The sequence below is a fragment of the Mytilus californianus genome, unplaced genomic scaffold, assembly GCF_021869535.1.
Source record: "Mytilus californianus isolate M0D057914Y unplaced genomic scaffold, xbMytCali1.0.p SCAF_4, whole genome shotgun sequence".
NCBI lineage: Eukaryota > Metazoa > Mollusca > Bivalvia > Mytilida > Mytilidae > Mytilus > Mytilus californianus.
This window is the reverse complement of record NW_026262690.1, coordinates 72,037,419-72,063,286: the sequence shown is the minus strand read 5'-3', so window position 1 is coordinate 72,063,286 and position 25,868 is coordinate 72,037,419. Positions and strand designations below refer to the sequence as shown.

Here is a 25,868-nt window from a genome sequence, read left to right as displayed (position 1 = left end):
AAAAAACGCGAACCTGATAGAGCGCATGGCAACTGGTGTATTTACATTGAAACTATGATCAACTATGGATTCATACCATTACATTCATGTATTCAATTATTGTTTTCTCAATTTCTAAACTGTTATTTGTTATAAATAATCGTAATGTATTTACAAAAAATTCTATTCAATAAAGGGCACCGTCAACCGCGGAAATAGTGAATAACCACAGGACTACAATAGATAGGGAATGATGGCAATTTTAGCTTAGCATAAATATTTATTGTTAACTTCATATAAACTCCGTGTAAAACGTGAGTGATAGCATGACATAGATTTGAGAACTAGTAAATAAGCGTTTCTAATTTTCTTGTGTGAGAATATTTTGTACAAATTGTAGTACAGTGTTATGTGCTTGCACGACGTATCCCTTCATGAGTTATTAAAACTGAAAGCACATACATGTATCCCTGGCTGTATAGTGCTGTGCTAGCTCAATCACTTATAAGTTTTAATGGTCAATTATTTGGACTTTTGGAAGCAAGGACAAGGTGCTCGATTGTTTAATTTAAATGAAAAGAAACTCAAATGTAGAAATGGTTTTACGATTATTTCAGAAATTATACAAATTCAGTTACTTATGATTGGGACAAAATAATATGAATACATGTATTCTGGTTAACTAATGGAACTTAATTTTCTGTAAGAAAATTTGATGTTGTTGATTTTAACCAAAAAATCACTACGATTTGACTTACGACTGCCTGTTAACACTCGTAAGTTTACGATCAAACTTACTATAAAATTCTACTTACGATTGTTTATGAAACGGTCAAAAACTTACGATTTGACATACGACCGACGTAAGATCTAAGATTGTCGTACGATTTTTTGTGAAACGATGGCCAGGACCTTCCTCTATTATGTCCGTTGACGTTATAAGAGGAATGTATGAGAGGACAACAATTATGCCTTTCTTTTTGGCTAGAAGATGTCTATGGTGGTGTTTTTTTTTACCCTGGATTGCACGTATACATATAGTTCATCCGAAAAAGTATATAAAAGATTTGCGGTACAGTTTAAAAGACAAGCCATGTCAGTTGTTTTACATAAACAATTTAAAGAGAACAAGTCATTCATATATAAGGTAGAAAACTATAGAAAAATATACACAAAACTTTTATGTAAATGTAAGTAAGAAAGTGTAAATGTTTGATAAACGGTTGCATTCATCTAAAATTTTAATATCTATTCATTCATTTATCAATTATTTCACATGTGTATCATAGGATTAATGTTTACCATCTTAACTATTTTAGAGGTAAAAACACATTGCTCCTTTTAACATTTCATCCTGTCTGTACTTATATTTGGGCATAATTTTTTGGTGGGGTTCGTGTTGCTTAGTCTTTGGTTTTCTATGTTGTGTCATCTGTACTATTGTTTGTCTGTTTATCTTTTTATTTTGGCCATGGCGTTGTCAGTTTGTTTTCGATCTATGAGTTTGACTGTCCCTCTGGTATCTTTCGTCCCTCTCTTAATATTATGCTTTTCCATGCCTAGTTTTGACGTCTTTACGCTAAATTCTTTAGATTAGTACTGGTTGATATTTTAGTCTGAAAAAACATGATTAATCCATATCATTTGCAACTGACTTTGAAATAGGTTGAAAAAACTGTTTACAACAAAAACCGATCAGTTATACATAGAATGGCAGGGGAATAGAGTCCATTTTATTGTTAAAATTATATCTTTCTTTGGGATTGTTTGCATCTTTGTTATTTGTTTTTTCGTGCTTAGTACCGATATAATGAGTCAAGCCCTTTCCATTATATTCTAATATAAAAAATAAGAAGATGGGGTATAATTTTCAATGAGACAACTCTCCACTAGAGACCAAATGACATAGAAGTTAACAACTGTAGGTCACCGTACGGCCTTCAAAAACCAATACCGCATAGTCAGCTTTAAAAGGTCACGAAATGACAAATGTAAAATAATTCAAACAAGAAAACTAACGGCCTGATTTAAGTAAGAAGCAATGAACGAATTACAAATATGATATACAGCAACACTAGTTTATTATGTGTGCTATTTCACCATTTTGTAAAGTAAAGGCAGGATTGAGAAGTCACAAACATTTCAAATATTGCAACTAAAATAGACACTTTATACATTCTGTTCGTCCGAAGCCCTTTCAGGATTTAACTTTATGAGGAACGCCTAAATCTGAACATTTTTGTAGACGAAACGTTCGGCTAGCGTACACAATTGTAATTCTGGTATCTATTGTTACGTCGACACCAGTGTGTGTATCTCCCGTCAGCGCAATGACCACATATGAGACAACGACATATCAATGTGTATATATGTTAAGTATATACTTTCAAAAGAGTTCGACCTGTTACTATTGCTTTAGATTGTTTTGGCTTTACAGAGCCATAAAACTGATAAAAGTTCACACCCTGTTTATTACTGTATTTAAGGCACAACATAAAAATATGCAGTTTTGACAGTAGTATTAATACTATAAACTTATGATATTATATAATACACGAAAGGTGCCCCAAGAGGATACATAGAACATAAAAATGTATAAGATTTATCGATCTCATGGTTTACTTGATATATTTTTGGTGAAGTGCAGTTGCACCTAAGGTTCAGGTGACGTTACTATAAAAATGAGGTGCAGTTGCACTTAAGGTTTAGTTGCACATAAGGTTCAGGTGACGTTACGATAAAAATGAGGTGCAGTTGCAAAGTTTATAATTTAGCAATAAATGGTCATTTCCAATCAAGGTCCATTGTATCAGCAATTTATATAAATTTTGCCTTATACGGTGCAGAGACACCGAAGTAGATGTGGTGCGCCGAATCCAAACTTGGATTCACCGCTAAATTCGAGTAGCGATATAAACGGGTAAAATATATATAACGACTCAGTTGATTGGTAATATCATCTCAATATAAAACGTAATTTATAATCACAACTTTTCTATAATTGATCAATGATTTACGGAAGCTAGTGACTAAATAATGTTGCACCCGGTGTAATTTGACTTGATTCTCGGTGCAAATAAAGTTAAAGAATGGTTTATGTAGTGGAAACACACAGTAATTTACTTAAAAGGCATTTTTAATATTATAAGCAATTAAACTATCATGATAACGTACCATGGCTACATCCGAGCGAATATATTGCTGCGACATAATAATAGAAACAAGTTAAAATCTATGCGACTGTTAAATAAACGTGTATCAAGTGAAAATTGAACTGAGAAGAATGACGTCACAAGTACGCTGACGTCGCTTTATAAATAGAATAATATTAGCCAATCAAATAATTCTATTTGCGATTTCCGGGCAAACGCGCAGATTTGCTCAAAGATGGTGGTTCTACGTATCCTCCGTGGACTTAAGCACAATATACCAAATAATTCATACATCGGAAGGGATCCACACCTATCTAGTTGGATAAATGAATATATTATTAAGCTAGGAATGCCTGATATAACTAGTGACAGAATATAATGTAAGTAAAATTCCCAATTGAAGCGGGTTCGTGACCTGACAAAATGAACATTCTGAACTACAAGTGAAAAGTGAAAGTAGACTGAAACTGCAATATGAGAGCTAATATATATATAAATAAAGTTGTAAGCAACATAGAAGTACACAATTATATGATTTTTATAACATCGAGTCATATTAAATTTTGTTACACAACAAGCGTAAACTACTAATTTCGGGGTCACCGTCTACATGTAAACAAATGTGCATAAATCTATTTCCGGTGACATTCCAGAAATGTTCTTTAACATCAGATGTAAACAAACGGATATTACAATGGAACCAAATAGGATTTAACAGGGGTGTGAATAACTAAATATCTTAACAACAATAAATATTAACAATATAACATTTGAGACCATTATAGCATACTCATGGAGCATAAAAGGACATAGTAAGGAACCAATTTTTGGCCGGCACAACACTGCCTACTCCTTAGTATGGATTGGTATCCAATTGGATTGTAAGGTAAGATAAAAAAAATTAACATCTATATAAAGCCAAGGCACTTACTTTTAAGTTAAAATATATACATTATTTTTCAACCATACAAAAATTTAAAGAAAATTTACAATTAAATTATCACATTACTGTAAACTGACTATAATTTACAAGTAGAATATATTAAGTTTTTATTTATACAGATATATACATTTTACCTGTAGCGACTTACTCTATGTTTTCTAAAACTTGAAAACCTTCCTCAGTTAATTTAAAAGAAAACTTTGCGTCTGGCGCAAATACAAAATTTCTATCTTGGTATCTCTGATGAGTTTATTTAAAGCTGGAATTATGGTAAAAGGTCAGGGATGCCATTGTACCACATAAAAAAACTTGAAAAGGATATTCAATTATACACAAAATACCCATGTGCTCAGTAGAACACACATAATAGTTCACACATACTCATATACAGTAATAATTCATTGTATTAACAATATACATACCGTTAAGTTACCTAACCTTTCAATACAGGATTTACAGTAAAGGGCCAAGGATGCCACAGGACTGCGTAGTAAATTTTGCATGAAAAATATATATTTGTAATGGTCTACTGACCACTTTCTGCAATAAAAATTTAATAATATACAATTTCATTCTCTTTACAATTTATGATTAATCATTTTTTGGTCTATTTATTTAGATAATTAATTTAGCAGAAGGCACCATCAGGAATGGAGTTACAACACAAATTACTTTAAATCAAATAACCATTTGATCTTTAAAGAAAGATATATATATATATATTATTTTAATAATTGTCAAACAAAATACAATTTAATTTGAAAATGTAAGAAAAAATGATTTACATTTGATCTGTCAAAAACATCTACTATTCCTCTATTTAAAACAATATAATTATACTTACAGTACACATATGATCTTTAAAACAGTTATTTAACTTATTGCATTAATCTCAACAATTTGTTATTAACATTAAATTCTTTATATATTTCCCCTAACTATAGCTAAATTCTATCATATACATGAAAAAAAAAAAAAAAACATATAAAAATATGTCACAAAAAGTTCATTTCTTCTAAATCTTGTCTGTTCTTCTCTTTGATGATCTTCTTAACAAATGATTCCATAAATAAAGATCACAAACTGAACTTAGAGTATAAATTGATCAACTTTCTGGTACTCTCTTGTACCGAAATTGAAAATATTTAGCCTTGTACACCTGTTGTACATAATAGGAATCTTGGATCTATAGATTTACATCGTATTTCGTGCTATAAAGGTTGTGATTCTGTGGTTGATATGGTCATGCAGTCCCTGCAACTGGAAATGGTCAGTCTCTGCCCGCAGGTCATATAAGTACCTGACCACACGGGGCAAAGACTGCGATGACCATTGGTTTCCCAATCTCAAATAATTCAAGATATGGCGGAAATGTGCCGGGTCCCGGTCCAGGAAGTATATCGGACTCCCGTACTCGTCCTTTCTAAAGGGCCTCATACCGGAGCCCTCTCTAACCATCTCTGCCAGCAGAGAGCTTGGTTCCATCCCTAGTGTTGCCTTACAAGGCCACCTATGTCTAACACAACTCTACAAGCTTGTACATCACTCCAAGCTGCCAACTTCATATCAGTCACTATTTGGCTAGCCAGTTGATCCCAGACCACACGGCGGGCACGCTCAGTAGCTGAAGTAGCATCTGTCCTGTCCTGTGTTGTCCCGTGGGTAGCAGCTACTGGCTGTGGTGCTGCTTCCTCAACCCTTATGGGAGGCAGAGGAATATTGGGGATGTCCAGTGTCTCTTTAGGGGCCAACTCCTATGCTTAGTTGGTCTTAAACCTCTCCATCCTCAGCATCAGATGCCAAGGATGGATTTATTGCTGTCTCCCCAGAGACTGTTTACTGGATCCTCTGCCTCTACTGGTGTAGGTGAGGGCTCCCTCACCACAATGGCTGTTACCCTACAGGGACTAGGGTATGGTCTAGTGCTGGCTTGGGTGACTGATGCCACTTTCCCACCCAGGGTGCTTACCTAGCTAATGATGAAGTGGTGGTGTTTGGTTGTTCCTGCCACTTTTTGGCCCTGTTTAAACTTGGCTCAACACTGCTTGGCCTCTTTTTTGCCTTTTGCCCTGGCACTACCGTCTCCCGTGGCAGAAGTCTGGCCACAATCTTTCCTTTGCACTGTTTGTCTAAACTCATTTAGAACCTTTTCAGCTTCCAACCCTGTGACACCAGTCTGCCTAACCACTAATGTGGTTGGGGTCCTGGCATCACAAGTGCCATGCTTCTGGTCAGCTCTCCCCCAGAAACTTAAAACAGGAGTCACACCGGTGACTCACATCAGAGTGTTGCTCAATCAGGTGTCTCCTAACAACTGTTTTTCTTGCGGACACAAATAGATCTTTCTCGCCCTGACGACACAGGGAGCATGCCCATTGGGTTACCTGTGAAAAGAATTGAAATATTGAATATTATGAATTTAATAACCGAGAGTATGGTGTTTGGATAACATAATTTAATTGCATATTCTTAGACTAATTGTTAGTCTTTAAGTTAATGCATTCCACGAGCAGGTTCTCTACAGTTGATGCTTCTACAAACTTAAATTGTTGTCAGCAATAACAAGCAATAACAAGCAATAACTAATTATTGATTATTTTTTTTAGCTATCATATGTTGGCTGGTCTACTTCCAAACTTATGTTAAAACCAAAGTATTACAAAGTTTATTTCTTTTTCAGAGACTACCAGAACCAAATCTACAGGCAGAGTAATTGCCCGCCCAAGCATCATATTACAAGGACTGACACCAGTGGATTTGTGGACTGATGAACGGTACGTCATCATTGATACTGATAAATATTGATCCCAATTCTTTTGTCTCTTATCAACATAACTTGATGGCACTTCTTTAATTGTATTTATTGATTTTTCAACCATCCCATCAGATTGGGGTCGTCTGGTGGTAGTTTCCCTAAAAATAGTAGATTCAAAATTTGAACCTTTATCACTATGTAAGGTGCGGGGAACACCAAAGAGGGCTACCACACCTTCAACTAGCGCTTGGGCTACAGTGGGAGCCTCTTGGTCTTTAATGGCGAAAGCCTTGGCCCATTTAGTCCGCGATTACGACTATAAATCTATTTTCCTGATTTTACCGAGAGAAGGGACATGTGATGTCTATTGCTAGACGTTCCATTGGGACCCCAACAGAATACAATTTAAGAGGGGCTTAAGGTTTCTTTATGGGTCTTTTACGGGAGGCACATGCATCACAGTTTATGATCCAATATTCCACATCTCTACAAAGGCCATACCAAAAATATCTATCTCTTATTTTTGCCAAGGTCTTTTTGATACCAAGATGGCCACTTAAAGGGGCATCATTTAAATATTTGAAGGCTGTTTTTCTTAGAATAGTAGGAAATAAAACTTGCCACACTATTTTACTTCCAGTATCATTTTCCCATTTAAGGTATGAAATATTGGTTTTTATAACTATAGAGTCCCATTTGGACCAATCGTGTTTTAGCTCAATGGTGCCGGCAGAAACGTCATGCCATTCAGGTCTATGACCATCAAGTTTCCATTTGAACAAGTGACCAATAATAGGGTCCTATCTTTGTTCATCTGACAAAGATATGTCCTTGCCAAAGTGTATTTCTCCCTCCAACTTGTTCTTAATTTTGGGTTCATCCACAACCGGGACTACAGACAACTTCTCAGGGGAATCTTCCTGTTTGCCTATTTCATATTTTTCCAGTGAAATTCATATGTAATATCATATTTACTTTCAGCACGCAGTAGTTACAGCCAGTTTCACAGCATGGGCGACGAGACAATGCATTAGCATTTGAACGGATTCGACCGGCTCTATGCTCTATTTTGAAGTAAGTAGCTAGGGTCTCTAACCATCGTTGACCTTCAGGGTTTTGAATGTAAATAACCAGCGTAGGAAGCCATGATCACTTCTGACTAAAACATATCTACCATATAGGTAGTGATGGAAATCTTTTATCGAAGCTACGACAGCCAGTAATTACCTACGGGTAACACAATACCTGCGTTCTTGCTTAGAAAGGGCTTTGCTATAGTAGCAAATAACTCTGTCAATTCCTCTTTGGATAAAACTGAACCCATTCCATCGTTACTAGCATCTGTATCTAGTATGAACAGGTCATCTGACGTGGGATAACCCAAAATCGGGGTGCTTGTAAGGGCATGTTTCAAGGTATCCAAGGATGCTTGGCATGGATCAGTCCACTCGAACTTTCTGCCTGCCTCTATTAACCTATGCAAAGGTCTTGCAATGTAAGAACAATTTTGAACAAATCTCCTGTAATAGGAACACAAGCCGAGATAACTTCTCACTTGTTTTACATTTTTGGGTATTGGATAATTAGTAACAGACTCTAATTTTGCTGAATCAGTGGCTACCCCATTGGAACTAACCACATGTCAAAGGAACTTCACTTGGTCTTTGAATAAGTTACATTTTTGATGGTTGATTTTCAAATCTGCTTTTTTAAGGCAATTGATAACCTTGCTTAAATTTGTTAGGTGTTCATCGAAGGACTTTGAAAATACTATGATATCATCCAATACACGAGACATATTTTCCAGGACAATTCCCGGAGAACTCTCTCTATTAAGCGCACAAAAGTGGATGGGGCATTACATAGCCCAAAACTCATGTTCTTAAATTACCATAACCCACTGCCTGGTATAGAAAAACCTGTCTTAGGTCTATTCTTTTCTGCTGTATTTACGTTCCAATAACCACTCCTTAAATCTAGTACTGAAAACAAACTCGCCCCGGACAAGGCGTCCAAGGTATCCTCTACACGGGATAGCGGTTACAAATCTTTGTACGTTAGCTAATTTAGGCTTATGTAATCTATCGTGAACCGAAACTTTGGCTGGGTAATTAACACCACAGGAAAACTCCAAGGCCCATAACCAGGTTCTATGATATCTCTTTTTGACATTTCTAACATTTCCTCCACTAACATTTTACGTTTGGAGAATGGGAGGTGGCGATGGGGAATACGTATAGGTCTTGCATGGCCTATATAAATGGTATGCTCAACCATATCTTTAGGATCTTTTGAAAAAGCATGCTGATATTTGATGAGGAGTAACCTTAATTGATTTTTTTTCTACCTCATTTAAGTTCTTAGAGCTATTTTTATTTCTGAAGTATAAATATTGTTTATAAAAACATGATCTAAATCTTGTTCAGGAACCTGTGTTTCTTTATTTTCAACGTTCTCCATTTTAACAGTTATGGTATCGTATCTTTCTTGACTTTACAACTTTTATTTGTTAAATTCATTAGTCTAAGGGGAATAACTCCTGTCTGGTTAACAAATTTTGACACAGCACTAACCATGCCAGTTTTAATATTCACAAGAGAATCAACAATTTTTCCAGGGACAATAAGTTCAGCTTCAAGATGAACAACAACATCCTGAGCTACAGCAATCTTTCATATGGTAGGTTCCATATCTTTATTAAAATGGTAAAATGGGATCTTGTCACCATTTATGGATAAACAACTTTTACTTAACAAAACATCACAGTTATTTGGGGTAAGAAAATCTACCCCTAAAATTCCATCATTTTGTATATCTGCAATCAAAATTTCATTATTTATGATATTTTTACCAATTTTACTTTCCACATTCAATTTTCCAATAAATGCAGAAGTTTCTCTAGTAGCAGTCACTAAATTTAAATTGACTGGGTTTACTAAATTCTGAGATGAGAGGGGAGCTTATTAAACATATCTCTATTAAGTACAGTAACACTTGCACCGGTGTCAACTAACATATTTACAGGGAAGTCCTGTATTCTAGTGGAAACAAATACGCCCTCATCTCTAAACTTAGACACATTAAGTGCAACTATCCTGGGCCCTGACTCATTTGTCTCACACCGGCCCCCGTGTTCGACAAGTTCCAGTTTGCCGACGATCCCTGGACATAGTTCGGAGCTGTAGTTACCCTTGTTTTGGTAATTATTTGACCATTGTTTATTATTACTAACATTGTCATTTGCTTTTCCAGGTTGAGTATTCTGGACTGATTTGACAACCTCTTTAATATCATTGGTCAAAGACTTCATTTCCTGGCGGAAACCATCAATTAAAGATTTTGTAAACGACTCAGAATCATCTAGACGATCTGAATCATTTGAAGCAACTACGTTAATAGGATGACCACGATATCGATTGGTCTTCTGTTTGTCAGCTACTCTATAGGCTTCCAGCTGTAGTGCCAACATTTCAGCTTCAGCAATATCTTTGACCTGAGCTTCTCGTATTCTGAGCCTCAAATCTGAATCTGGCAAAGCATCTATAAAATGATCCCTTGCCAAAGTAAAAATTAAAGTTGGAGGTGCATTGGGATAAGCTTGTCGTGTGAGCATTTTTATTGATTGGGCCAGTTCAGATATAGATTCTTCTCTACGCTTGATACGTGTCTGCAGATTTGCTTGAAAAATCTCTGCTCGGTTCATTGAACCAAACCTTAAATTAAGTATCCTGACCAAGCTTTGATAATCTTTTCTTTCTATTGGGGAAAGTTAGTAAGGTTCTGGCATCACCTTTAAGGCTACCAGCTAAGTACAAGGATTTAGTTTAGGACAGATAATCATCTAGATCTAATGTACCATCTTAATATTGTGATTTTGGTTCCGATGTGGAGGAAGCACCACTGAATCTGACCTACAAGCTACCAAACTAGATAAACTGGGAGCCAGGGTTGATGGACAAGACCATATGTTAGCAGTCGCTAAATTGCCATTGTTATTATTACCTCTAAATAAAAATTTGTGGGTGGAATAATATTTTTAGAGACATTTGCCTTCTCTGAATAATGAGACGTACGTTCACCTTTCATGTGTGGGTGAAATGTACTGCCATTGCAATCATTTATTGGTTGGTCAAAATCATACAACAGATTTCTGGTAACATGAGTTTGATGATCACCTGACCCCAAACTTTGAACATTAGGCATGGTGACATGAGCCCGTAAAGCTGCAATGTCTTGGTCAACTTTATCCATGGTCTTTTTTGTCATATACTGCATTTCTTCTTTTGTATTTTTAAACATTTGGTCAATTTGATGAAGATGCACTTGCAGAAGGGGATGGAGTATTACAAGTTACTTCATCGACTACATGCATGTCCATTAAAATAAATGGACCGCTAATATCTTGGTCAATTAAAGAATCTGAGATTCTCTTATAAAAATATTATTTCTGAATCATCCATTGTAAATTTGTTCACAAAATCTATCGATTTCAATAGTAACAAGTTAACAAAAATGAAATCACCACAGTCAAAACAGTGGTTTAAAATTAAATATACTAAATGGGAGATAAATTAGTTATAAATCCCGCCGAGGATGCCAAATATGTTGCGTCGACACCACCCGTCAGCGCAATGACCACATATTGGACAATGACATATAAACGTGTACATATATTAAATATATACTTCAAAAAGGGTTCTACCTGTTTCTATTGTTGTTTTTTTTGTTTTTTGTTTTTGCTCTACAGAGACATAAAACGGATAAAAGTTCACACCCTGTTTATTACTGTATTAAGGCACAACATGAAAATATGCAGTTTTGACAGTAGTATTAATATTATAAACTAATGATATTATATAATACACAAAAGGAGCCCCAAGAGGATACATAGAAGTTAAAAAGGTATAAGATTTATCGATCTCATTGTTTACTTGATATATTTCTGGTGAGGTGCAGTTGCACCTAAGGTTCAGGTGACGTTACGATAAGAATAAGGTGCTGTTGCACCAAGGTTCAGTTGCACCTAAGGTTCAGGTGACGTTACGGTAAACTATCAAAGTCTATAATTTAGCAATAAATGGTCAATTCCAATCAAGGTGCATTGCATCGGCAATGTATATAAATGTTGCCTTAATTAAATGTGGTGCCCGAAATCCAAACTTGGATGCACTGCTAAATTTGAGTAGCGCTATACACGGATTAAATATATATAACGACTCAGTTGATTGGTAATATCATCTAAATATAAAACGTAATTTATAATCACAACTTTTCTATAAAAGATCAATGATTCACGGAAGCTAGTAACTGAATAATGTTGCACCAGGTGCAATTTGACTTGACTCTCGGTGCAAATAAAGTTAAAGAATGGTTTCTCTAGTAGAAACACTCATTAATTTACCTAAAAAGGCATTTTTAAATATTATAAGCAATTAAACTATCACGATAACGTACCATGGCTACATCCGAGCGAATATGTTGCTGCGACATTATAAAAGAAACAAGCTAAAATCTATGCGACTGTTAAATAAACGTGTATCAAGTGGAAATTGAACAGAGAAGAATGACGTCACAAGTACGCTGACGTCGTTTTATATATAGAATAATATCAACCAATCAAATAATTCTATGCGATCTCCGGGCAAACGCGCAGATTTGCGCAAAGATGGTGGTTCTACGTAACCTCCGGGGACTTAAGCACAATATACCAAATAAATTCATACATCGGAAGGGATCCACACCTATCTAGTTGGATAAATAAATATATTATTAAGCTAGAAATGCCTGATATAACTAGTGACAGAATGTAATGTAAGTAAATTTCCCAATTGAAGTGGGTTCGTGACCTGACAAAATGAACATTCTGAACTACAAGTGAAAAGTGAAAGTAGACTGAAACTGCAATATGAGAGCTAATATATATATAAATAAGTTTGTAAACAACATAGAAGAGCACAATTATATGAGTTCTACAGCATCGAGTCATATTTGTTACACAACAAGCGTAAACTATTAATTTCGGGGTCACCGTCAACATGTAAACAAATCTGCATAAATCTATTTTCTGTGACATTCCAGAAATGTACTTTAACATCAGATGTAAACAAACGGATATTACAATGGAACCAGATAGGATTTAATAGGGGTGTGAATAACTAAATATCTTTACAACAATAAATATTAACAATATAACACTTGAGACCATTTTAACATATTCATGGAGCATAAAAGGACATAGTAAGGAACCAATTTTTGGCCGGCACAACACTATGATGAGTTTATTTAGAATCACTGAATGCCTCTGCTGGTGGAGGTTTCTTCCTCGAGAGAATCACCAGCTCAGAAGTCAGCATTTCTGTGATGACATGGAAAAAAAATAACAAAAATACCTAACTTCAAGAAAATTTCAAAACGGAAAGTCCTTTATCAAATGGCAAAATCAAAAGCTCAAACACATCAATCATCATTGATATGGTCATAATTATAAATCAACTTTCATTTTTCGCCATACTGAGGATTTTCTTCCCCAGGAAATGATTACCTTATCTGTATTTTGCTCTTTTTAATCTTTCATTTCATATGCATATTGATCATTGTGGTTGTAAAGTATATTGAGACTTATCAAAGGATTTTTAATTACTTTGGTCGAAAACGACGAGTTCCACTAGTAAAACAGGACCTGTCTATTCTCTGGGGGCACACTCATCCACAAATAGTTTTGTTATTCAGTCTTCTATTTGCTTTAGATTTCAGTGATTTATTACGTTTTTTTAATTTTATCAAACTGTGTTTAATACCGTTAATTTTGTTATCCATAATTTGTCTTAAAAACCGCTATCATATTACAAAATTTCAAATTCGATGTGTTTTATGGGATTTACATGAACATATGATTCATTTATTAGAGTCAGACCAAATACATTCATCAATTCGCTTTTGTATAATGCGTAATCTTCTGATGTGACTCTTCAAAAAGAAGTTAAAAAAACAAAACAAAAAAACTCCAAGAAAATTCAAAACGTTTTCCCTTTAAAGTATAACGACTGGTGTCACTATCTGGTCAGGAAAAGCTGACCCTTCTGACGGACATGAGATCCAACTTTTGCTAAATAATAAGTTTCCTATTTAATGAACTGTTGTTGCATTTTCGTCGTTTTTTTTTAAATTTACATGAACAGATGATTCATTTATTAGAGTCAGACAAAATACATTCATCAATTCGCTTTTGTATGATGCGTAATCTTCTGATGTGACTCTTAAAAAAAGTGAAATAAAAAAAAAACCGAACTCCAAGAAAATTCAAAACGTTTTCCATAAGAAGTATAATGACTGGTGTCACTATTTGGTCAGGAAAAGCTGATCCTTCTGACGGACATCAGATCAAACTTTTGCTCAATAATAAGGTTACTCTTCAATGAACTGTTATTGCATTTTCGTCGTTTTCTTTAAATTTCACCCCCATATTATGTCCTGTTTTTCTTCGTCTATGAATTTTGAATAAAACATCACTGTATTTAATAGGAAATTATTAACACTCGCGAAAATTTAAGGAAGTAACAATATATATTTTTGAATCATTATTATTTTTAAAGTACCATTATTTTTTTATATTCTTTATACAAATACGTACAGTAAATTTGGTTTTATATGCAAATAAATTGTATTATTTGTTTTGTTTCTGCTCGTAAGATAATATCGACTTCTAACTCTCCAACGCAGTATCTACATTGTGATATTCGATTTTATGTTTTAATTTTTGTGGGATTGTATAATAAATGTATAATTTATGTCTATGTCCTATATATGAATAGTTTTAATTAGAAATAACAAATATCCCTGAAACTAGTTTATATTGTAATGAATTTTTAGAAACACCAAAACTTTTATTTAGTTTTTTCATATCCCCAGACATATATGACCTTAGCCGTATTTGGACATTTTTTTCTCGAAATATTCGGCTTGCAACGCCCTTCCGCTTCTTGTTTGATTTGGTGATTTGGTCATCTAATTGTTTTATTCGAAAAGCACTGACGAGTCCTATGTAAACGAATGCGTCTGGCGTTAGAAATTGTGAGCCTGGTACATTTGATGATGTAAACTTATCTTCTTTTTATGGTTTGATGTTCAATCTATTTTATTTTCTTTGAAGATGATTTTAAGTTGTCGTCTTCTCATTGTTCGATGTTAAATCTTTTATTCTGTAGTTAGTCACCACTTCGGCGTTATCATGTATATCTATTATATAGTCATTTTTTATAGATTTACTGTTTGCAAAAGTATGAATTATTCTAAATACTAATGATTTTCGTATCCCAGACATATAACCTTAGCCGTATTTGGCACAACTTTTTGGAACTTTTGGTCTTCAATGCTCTTCAACTTTGTACTTGTTTTGGCTTTCGTACTTTTTTGATCTGAGCGTCACTGGTTAGTCTTGTGTTTACGAAACGCGCGTCTTGGTGTATTAAATTTTAAACCTGGTACCTTTTGTTAGCTATTATTCGTATGTTTCTCTGTCCTATATGTTTTCCCATTTATTTGTATTGTAGTCCTGTCATGTAATGTTGTCATTTTAATGTTATATTTAACATTGCCATAAAAGCGGGAGGTTGGGCTAGCCACAAAACCAGGTTCAACCCACCATTTTTTTCTTAAAATGTCCTGTACCAAGTCAGGAAAATGGCCATTGTTATATTATAGTTCGTTTCTGTGTGTGTTACATTTTAATGTTGTGTTTCTGTTGTGTCGTAGTTCTCCTCTTATATTTGATGTGTTTCCCTCAGTTTTAGTTTGTAACCCGGATTTGTTTTTTTCTCAATCGATGTACGAATTTCGAACAACGGTATACTACTGTTTCATTTATTTGTCTTTTTTTTTTAGGATGATTTCTATTTGTCGTTTTCATATGGTTCGATGTTAAATCTTTGTCGTTTTATTTTCGTTTCTTTGGGGATGATTTTTAGTTGTAGTCTTCTCATGGTAAGATGTCCAATATTTGTCGTTTTTTCATTTTCTTTGAAGAGGATGTTTTGCTATCATCTTCTCATGGTTTGATGTTTAATCTTTGTCGTTTATTTTATTTTCTTTGTTGATGATGTTTAGTTATCGTCTTCTTATGGTTGGATGTTCAATCTTTGTCGTGTTATTGAATTTCTTTGAAGATGTTGTTTGGTTATCTTCATCTCTTGGTTATATTTTTAATCTTTGTAGTTGATTTCTTATTATGATGATGTTGAGTAATTGTTTTCTCATGGTTGGATGTTCAATTTTTGTCGTTTTAGTTTATTTTATTTGATGATGATGTTTAGTTGTCAGCTTCTAATGAATCGTTGTTAAATCTCTTTGTCTTACTTAATTTTCTTTGATGAATATGATGTTTGGTTATCTTCCTCTCATGGTTAGATTTTCAATTGTTGTATGATTTTACAATTTTTAGTATAAACGATGTTTAGTTATCTTAAGCTTCTTCCCGACCAATGATTAATAGCCGAATCCATCTTAGGACAAATTTGACTGCGGGAGTTGAAATCTGAATTTAAGAAAGGTTTGTTATAAATCATGTCAGTACCGAAGTATTGTCTTTGCATTGAGCTCAGTTCATTGTTATGAATATGCATCCTGTATGCAATTAAGATTTATAAAGAGGCAACTCATGTGTATATACCGGTAGTCAATGACATTTTTTTGCATATATTGAAGCATAACATAAGCTGTTAAAGGAAAATTAGAGCATTGTATCTCAATTTGAACCAAACCTATTTAATCTGTCAGGTATTATATGAAAGAAAGCATACTCGAACACAATAAAAAAGCTGCTAACTGTTACAATTGAAAGACATTTTTAACCATTTGAACTACCTACTGAAGAGTCCTAAGTACAAATGGTAAATAATTTATATATGTGTAATTATATCAACTTTTATTGTTCAACTTTTATCATTATTCATTATTATTTTTGGTAACTTTTAATTATGTTAATGATAATTACAGCATTGCTCTCGAGGTCCTTTCGATGGTTATTTGATGGCGTCTAGTCTCGAATTCATGCATTGTTATTTGTTTCTTTTTGGGACTTTTTGTTATCTGGATATGCGTTTTTAGTATATTTCAAATCATATATGAGAATTTTAGTTAAATCGGTCATCATGATTTATACAGCTAATGCCCCTGTAAGGAAACGTAATGTTTCTTCAGCCTTGTTAATTTCTATCTATAGATTAATCAAAAGGGTACAAACGTACTTAAATCATACAGTTTCTATAAATAATTTTCAAAGTCTAACTTTGCGTGCATAACAATAAAAACATTATATCAATGGTTTATATTTTATTTTTCCCGTATTTAAAATGCCTTCATTGTTTAACTGCATTCCTTAGCAAATATCATATACAGGATATATAATGAACTGTTCTTAAATCTCATATAGTTTTTCCATTAAACCTTTGTGTATCAACAACCAAACCAACATATCTGTACTCTCGACGCTTTAAAGGCTGGATACTCAGAACTACACAGAAATATGTTCCACGTTCAGTTTGAGCTCACTACCGGAGAAACCAAACACTATTATATATAACACATGCTGCCAAGGTCCAAAAATTGTATTTGCATTATAAGAAAATTTTATGTGGGACGAGAGCGTAGCTGAAATACCATACTAAAATTTACTGACTGTGTATATACTATATGCGTCAATATCCCTAATGCTCCTTAAACTGAGGAACTAAAAAATAGTGCGCTAACAAAAAATCTCTGTGCAGTGATATTGGACATGTTTCAATTGTTCACAAATGACTGCGCTTTACCATTTGTACTGTTTGAAGATCAGAGGACCATACAATAAAGATGTAAAAACTATAGAGTAATAAACTTTGCAAAGACCTGAATTTCATAAGAACTTATTTTGTGAAGAGGGTTCTTAACCACTAGAAGACGCATGACAAAGGGCTTTTCGGGTTATGCATATTGCGGAAATACAAATTTCACTTACTACCCCAAAAATTAACCACATATGTGAAAATGTCTTAGCTTCAAAACAAGCTATCATATATTACCAAGTTTACGATATTGGCAGAGGAAATAAGGAAAAGGCTACCATAACCGCCTTCCTGAAATGAATTGCGCAACTTGACCAATATAAGTTGTTTATACACAATTGAATAATCTTTAATGGACTATGTGCTGGTTATCGATTTACTTAGCTTACAGCACTGGGTTGATTTATAAATTCATTGTGTAATATATTCATCCTATCGACTATCTGATGCCTGGTAAAAAAAACATTAGTAGCTTTAACTAACTTTTAAAATGAAAACAACACTTTATAACTTCCATGCATTCGAATGTTGTTGAATGAAGATTAATTGTAACACGAAAACCCCAGAACTTACATATATTTAAGACTGTTATCAATTTACCATGTAATTTTTTAAACATTTCATTTGGTTTTCAAATAGGGAAAGAACATACTTATTTTTTCTGTGTGTGGAGCTTAATTTACAACAAAAGAAATAGATTTTTTTCTAAGAATTTGAACCCAAGGTTTTTGGTGAGGTTTGTGCTGATCAGTCTTACGTTTTTTATATAGTGTTTTGTCTACTGTTGCTTGTTTTTTAGTCGATGTTTTACACACCTTTTTTGCAATTACCGCAATGTACATATATATTAAGAAACAATGAAGCAGTATCCAGTACATGTGCTTTGTGCATTGAAAGAGTTCAAAAAGCACCCAACAGGTAAACATTTTGTTATAAATGATACATGAAAGCTGTGACCATTTTTGTGTTTCTAACGATCGATATCGTTTCACAGCTTTCTAATCTTCTTTTATCGTGTCTATATAATGACATAATTACTTGGCTATCTCTATATTGGCCTTGGTGATTATCGAGGCTTCCAGTGTTTACCTGTTTTTAAATAGTTGTGAGGTCGACAAGAAAATAGGCTTGTGATAATCTACAGACTCGGTTCCAAAACATGAAATAGATAGATTTTCTGCTTACAAAAGGCTTTTTTAAATGAATGTGAGCGTCTTCAGTCTGAAGACGGTGTGAGGAATAATACAAATGTTATCAGTATTGGGAAGATTTCATTTTTTTTTGTTATTTATGTTCTACAGTTTTGCTTCTTAATAAGGGATAAAAAATTATATTTACTTTTTTCCAAAGAGTTATATTGACACATGAATAAGAACCATTAACTATTGATCATCATCAAAACCTTAATACTTTTATAACGTACAAAAAAAACGATTTTAGTACTTTGTTATTATAACGTGACAATTTCTGTATTGGCCTTGTTATTGATCCGAAGCTTGCAGTGTTTACCTGTTTTTTTTTTTGTTTTTTTTTTGTTTTTTCTTTACAAAGACGTCAAATTTTCATTGGATGGTTCAGAAATTAGTTGTAGTGTAACCAATCACCGTATTTGAATATACATAATCAGACAACATGTGACCGAACGACGCATAGCTTTAGCGAGTGCACACCACGAATTTAATCCATAGCGGTGGTCGGTTACAAGTGGTATTATTTTTGATATTTAAATACGACGATAAGTTATATGTTTTTACTATATAGAAACAGAATATCAAAATCCTCTTCTGTGTTACTGGCGTAAGCTGGATTCACTTTATGTATTATCGGTTTCATTGTAAGTTTTAAAGTATGAAAATAAGTGTTGTGCACACTGCTGTCAAAATAGTGGCACATTGTTCGTTCGAGAAGATAAATACACTTGTCGAAGCGAGAAGTTTTTTTCAAATTCAACAGGTCAATGATTAATTGTTGATGTGTGACAAAGTTGATCAATTAGTTTATAGTGTTAAAGCGCACATATTAGTCGGAAGTCTCAAGTAAGCGTCTGATAAGAGGCTAGAAAAGCATTGAGAGTGAAAATTAACGAATTATTTCACATGTTAGATTATCGGAATTCATCACAATAGGAAATTCATATAACTCACTTTCATCTATATAATAAAATTATATAATACAATCAATATGGATACTAGTAATTACATGAATGAGGACAGGATAAAAAGCAGATATAATTGAAAATATCTTTAAAATCAGATATATCAGGGAATTCTTTTCTTTAAGGTGAGGAGTATTGTGCATACGATACCATCTATTATTTACACAAATACTGACTGAATTTTTAATACATAAAAACACTTATATAAGTAAATGACTCCATTTGTTAAAACATGAAGTTCTAATCTATGTTATGAAAATGAAGAAAACAATACTTTTGAAAATTTCCTTTGTAATATTTTTATGGATTTTAATTTACAACTATTCAATAAGTCAGCGAAGAAGGCATATCAAGGTTACGTTCTTTTCAAATATTTTACCAAAAATCCAAAACCAATTTGTAAAAATATTAAAAATAGAGTCGAAATTACCAAGCAGAAGCCGGGAGGTTATAAGATACAATGGACGAAATATCGCAACAGAGTTTGAACTCTTTTATCTGAACGTATCAGCTAATAAACTGATGGACCCTCTTATTCAGAAACATGGATACAGTTCGTTACTTCATACCGCTACGAATTGTAAAGAAAATCATGTCTTCTTGCTAGTCCTTGTTTATACAGCTACACACAAATTCGACGAACGTCAGGTTATAAGGAATACATTTGGATCTACTTTAAAATTTGACAATAAACTTATTGAATATGTCTTTGTCCTTGGACAAACCGCGAATGATACTCAACAAAAGGAAATTGATCAGGAAAGTGTCAAATACAGAGACATTATACAAGGAAATTTTGTAGACAGTTACAGCAATCTAACATATAAACGAGTTTTTAGCTTGTTCTGGGTAAATAGATTCTGCAACAATGTGACTTATGTCATAAAGATTGACGATGATATCACTATCAATATTCCGTTTCTTATTCCATATCTTAGCAATAAACAAAACAAAACCAAGGTTTTAGAATGTTTTACTGTTATAGGAGCTAGACCAAAGCGTCGGACTCGCAGTAAATGGTATATGTCTCTGTCTGTATACCCTTTTGCAACGTTTCCTCCTTATTGTGCAGGTCCTTCCTCTATAATGTCCACTGACGTTATAAGAGAGATGTATGAAGCGACAAACAGTGTGCCTTTTTTGTGGCTAGAAGATGTCTATGGTGGTGGATTTTTACCCTGGATTTCACGTATACAAATAGTTCAGCCGAAATGTTATATAAAAGATTTGCGCGGAAGTTTGAATGATAAGCCGTGCCATTTATTTTACATCAATAATATCAAGAATGCAAGTCATCCACATATTATGTGGAAAACTATAGAAAACTATACACAAAACGGTCTGTGTAAATGCAAGTAAGGGAATGACCATTTGATATTATGGGTTTTCGGGTAGAATGATTGTTTGCAGATGGACTATTCATTTTCATCTAGTGACACTCATGCTAATTTTTTTTTTAGCGGCGTCGATTTCACTTTTGTACACCATTGTAACCTGCATTTTGTGTTGCAGAATATTTATTTTTATACTGTCTTGTGTAAAGTTATTTATTTCAATGTCTTACTAGGCCAGGATTTTCATTTTCAAAACATATTAAATTTTTTATCACCGTTTTAATTCATCTAAAAATTCAATATTTATTTTGGGAAATATTAAAAACCACTGTTAACAGATAAAACAATTTAAAAATATTGTATCCGATCATCAATTTCCCAGAATGAATCGGATTATCTCAAACTATCATTTTGCCAGTCTAATTTGAAACCAGGCTTTTTTCAATATGTAACTAAATAAAAAAGGAAAAATATATCGAACCTTCGACAATAGAGAAATATGGACATAAACAAATTTGACTTTGCATGTTGAAATACCACCACTTTTCCTGTCTTTTATGATGTGAACATCAGTTACTGTATCTGTCTAGTGATATGCAAGGTAAAATATAACTTCTGTCACGAAATTACCGCGTGTTTATTTTATGAGATAAGGAATATTTGAAATGTTTTAATCTTAATAGCCAAGAATATCGTTAATTTTGTAATCTATTGTAGGTTGAAATTTGCTATTGTTAAAGTATACTGTTGGTTGTTTAAATATTTTTTAAATCGTGAATAATTGATTTTTGAAATGTTTTTCAACGATTACATTAACGCGCAGTACATTTCATTTCTTCAAAAATTATTAACTATTTTTGAAGGTTTTAATAAATTTGATTATTAAAGGTACAGTAAATATACCAAAGGAATATTATAAAACTATTACGAAAACCTCTAACAGAAAACAGCATGGTTAAAACAAAATCATAATCATAGGTTTAAACTTTTTTTTATTTATATTTATTATTTGTAAATAAATTATTCATATGAAGTACATTGACATTTATCATACGTTTATTAAATAATCCCACTAAAATTGAAATTTTAAATCGAATATTACAACGAGGATACGGGGCTAAAAAATGAGATGTCGATATTCTCTTATAGGTCATTTTACAGACCAAAAAAAATCACACAACAAATGTTCTTTTCATTCTTTTGATGTTGCTGTTCAGCTAGCTGCTTCTAGTGGTTAGGCTTTCCCTCCTTGGTGTTATATTTTACGTTCTTTGATGACGATTAGCTAGCTGCTTCTCATGGTTAGATGTTCCTTCTTGTCTTTATGATTCATTTTCTTTTATAACGATGTTTTGCTAGTCACTTCTTATGATTAGACGTTTCTTTCTTGTCCTCCTATTTTAATTTCTTTGATGATGATGTTTAGCTCGCTACTTTTCGTGTTTAGACTTTCCTTTTTTATCGTTATATTTTACTTTCTTTGGATAACATTGATATGGTATTTTTCTGAAAGTGGGACGAAAGATACCAGAGGGACAATCAAACTCATAGATCGAAAAAAACTGACAACGCCATGACCAAAAATAAAAAGACAAACAGACAAACAACAGTACAGATGATACAACATAGAAAACTAAAGACTAAGGAACACGAACCCCACCAAAACTGGGGGGGATCTCAGGTGCTCCGGAAGGGTAAGCAGATCCTGCTCCACATGTGGCACCCGTCGTGTTGCTTATGTTATTACAAATCCGGCAAATAGTCTAATTCGGTAGGTCACATTCGTGAAAAAGGAAGGGTATTGTAGTTACGACATAAGGAACATATCCGATATCATCTGTGAAACGGTTATTCCATAACGGTCAACCAACTCGTGATGGCGTCCGTAAAGTTTGGACGATTTGGGATGATTTCAACTTCACCATTTGGAACTCTTGGTTTAATAGCTTCCTTGTGAGCAGCAATCCTCTATCCAAGGAAATCATGATAGGAAATACAAGCCCGGGAATATCGTATCAATTGGGAGATATATACTCCGTATGCAGGCGCTGCTGGAATGTTGCTACATAGAAATGGAAAGTTCACAATTAGGAAGCTGAAATCATCTCTTTCGTCGTACAGTTTTGTTTTCAACCGACCCTCATTGTCAATTTCTAGATGTAAGTCAAGATATGAGGCAGACTTAACTGTATCTGTAGTATCCTTTATCTCTAGTTCGATGGGATAGATTCGTTCAACATAGCCACCAAATTTACATTTTGAATTTTTTCATTTTTACATTTTTTTACATTTTGAAAATTTACATTTTGAATTCATTGAAACACTTAGGTTTTTCTTATCCCCAGACAAAGGTGACCTTGTCCGCATTTTTCACAATTTTCGAAAATTTGGTTTGGAATTCCCTTTGAAATTGTGTTTCATTTGGTCTTCTGTTTTTTTGTTTAAGCGCCACTGATGCGTCTTATTTAGATGAAATGTGCGTTTGGCGTAATAAATTATGAGCCCGATATCTTTGATCAGTTTTATATTACGATGTTGTTAAAAACATAAAACAACACTTTATAAATTTCCTGCATCCGAAGCGCTTTTCTTAGTTTACTTTCACGAGGAACGCTCAATGCCGAATATTTCAAAGCCAAGAATGTATAATTCCCGAAACAGTTGAACAGGTATATGAACAAAAAGGACCTACAAATAATAACTTGTATAACATCCCCAGTAAAATTTCTTGTATAATATTTATTAAGGCTGGCTAATCAATTAAAGTTATAGAGAAAATATATGCAATGGAATGTCCACTGCACTGTTTTGAAAAAATTATATTGTATATTATTAGACTCAGTAGACCATATCAAGTTAAAAAAAAATATATATGAGCCAGTCCATGCAAAAAGGTACAAAAATGAAAAACTAACGAAATTATAAAAAGTGTGCATAATTCTTGAAAGCAGACTTGTGATAAAAAAAAACATTTTTATTGTCATAAATCGATTAAGCGAAAACAAATCCGGGTCACAAACCAAATTCGAGGGAAACTGATCAACTATATGACGTTACAACAGAACAACAGAAACACTGAACTGCTTTAAAAACAAACGCCAACATACATAGAAACGGACTATTTGATAACAACTGCCATATGTAAGCTATACACACATTTCAGAGCTTACATCCCTTTTCTTTTTTATGATTTTGCTCAATATTTCAAATTTTAAAATTCATTTGTTTATGTATAGTAAGTTTTAGTGCCTTAACTTGCCTCTTGATTGTGTTCTCTAAGGTAGCAGCGGGGATAAGGCTCTTGCTTACAAAACAGAAATCAAGGCAACTTAATGGGACAACGATTAGAATCCCGTCCAAGGACTGTTAATTTATATAATATTTAATAACTTAAATTCACTTATTTAATAACTTAACTTAACTTAAATTTTAATTTCAAAAACGTTTAACTGTTGTATTTCTCAATGTATGAGAAGGTAAAGATAATGAAATTTGTTAAACTTGTTACGACAAGAAATCACCTTTAAATTGTAGCCAAAAAAAGACACAAATCAATAATAAAATTTTACAAGATTTATTATACAAGTTTACAAGAAATATTATTCAAATTTAAATGTCAACTTAACTGTTAAAATATATGTCCAATCCTTTGTCTTTTCTTCACCCGGAATTTTTCTCTTAACTGTTTTTCTCTTAACTGTCACGGAATATGTCCAATAAGTTCACAATCTAGTATGATAATAATGTCAATCCAACAACTTCAGAGAACTTCTGAGAATCCAAGTATATTAATGTCTGATAAGTCTTATTTCGGTGTCTGTATATATAGTTGTCACAGAAACTCTTAGAACACTGTAGATTGGAAACTGCTAGAAAACTTGAGAAGGGAAACTTCTAGAACAATGTAGAAGTTTAAATTACGCATCGTCGATTATGATCATTCTAGAATCGTTATGTAAGTAAAATAGAAAGTTCTAATCATTCCATCAGTATCTATGAGTGTTCCAGTGATTTCTAAACTGCACAATTATAACATTATTTTGTAAACAACTTATAATAGGTCACACAAAACAAATCAGGCCAAGATAAATAATTATGATAATAACAATCTCATAATACCTCCCCCTTAAAAAGGTTTGAGCTTAACAAGAACTTCTCATGAACAAAATGTACAAAAATATATAGTATGCATACAGTGTTTTAATAAGATCTAGATAAAACATCTGCTGTTACATTATCTTTACCTTTGATATGTTTTACAATAACATCATATTCCTGTAACAATAAACTCCACCTAGTCAACCTCTGGTTCTTGTTTCTCATTTTTTGTATGAAAGTGAGATGATTATGATCAGTATAAACAACGATATGATGCATAGTGGGATTCAAATACACATCAAAATGTTGAAGTGCAGACAATAGTGCAAAACAATCTTTTTCAATATTTGAATAACTTTTCTGATGCTTTTCCAATTTCTTGGGAAAATATGAAATAAGTTTCTCAATATTATCATCTGTTTCTTGAAATAAAACGGCTCCAACTCCTACATCACTTGCGTCAACAGCAAGTTTGAATTGTTTTTCAAAGTCTGGCGTGATCAGAACAGGACTTTTATTTAAAAGTGTTTCGCTAGTTTCAAAAGCGTTTTGACAATTATCACTCAATATAAATTTAGAATCTTTCCGTAAAAGATGACACAATGGTTGAACAACAGTAGCAAAATTTGAACAGA

General features: G+C 33.3%; 1 protein-coding gene and 2 long non-coding RNA genes across 5 annotated transcripts; 2 read left to right on the top strand and 1 right to left on the bottom strand.

Moving 5' to 3' along the window:
- Nucleotides 1-2,430: 2,430 nt before the first annotated feature.
- Nucleotides 2,431-25,555, bottom strand: LOC127738462 (uncharacterized). 2 transcript variants are annotated; one of them, XR_008000051.1, is made up of 3 exons: nt 24,762-25,555; nt 12,513-16,358; nt 2,431-3,384 (listed from the first exon to the last, which is right to left on the bottom strand). It is a non-coding gene; the product is annotated as an uncharacterized LOC127738462 (long non-coding RNA). The 2 variants fall into 2 exon arrangements; XR_008000050.1 differs by lacking the exon at nt 24,762-25,555 and having other exon boundaries at nt 12,513-16,693.
- On the top strand, nt 3,337-12,504 carry LOC127738461 (uncharacterized). Of its 2 annotated transcripts, XR_008000048.1 has the most exons (5): nt 3,378-4,017; nt 6,755-6,848; nt 7,811-7,903; nt 9,447-9,508; nt 10,082-12,504. It is a non-coding gene; the product is annotated as an uncharacterized LOC127738461 (long non-coding RNA). The 2 variants fall into 2 exon arrangements; XR_008000049.1 differs by lacking the exon at nt 9,447-9,508 and having other exon boundaries at nt 3,337-4,017.
- Nucleotides 19,111-22,171, top strand: LOC127738460 (beta-1,3-galactosyltransferase 5-like). Its single transcript, XM_052249715.1, has one exon. The coding sequence runs from the start codon at nt 20,054-20,056 to the stop codon at nt 21,158-21,160; it is 1,107 nt and encodes a 368-aa protein (XP_052105675.1). The 5' UTR covers nt 19,111-20,053; the 3' UTR covers nt 21,161-22,171.
- Nucleotides 25,556-25,868: the final 313 nt, after the last annotated feature.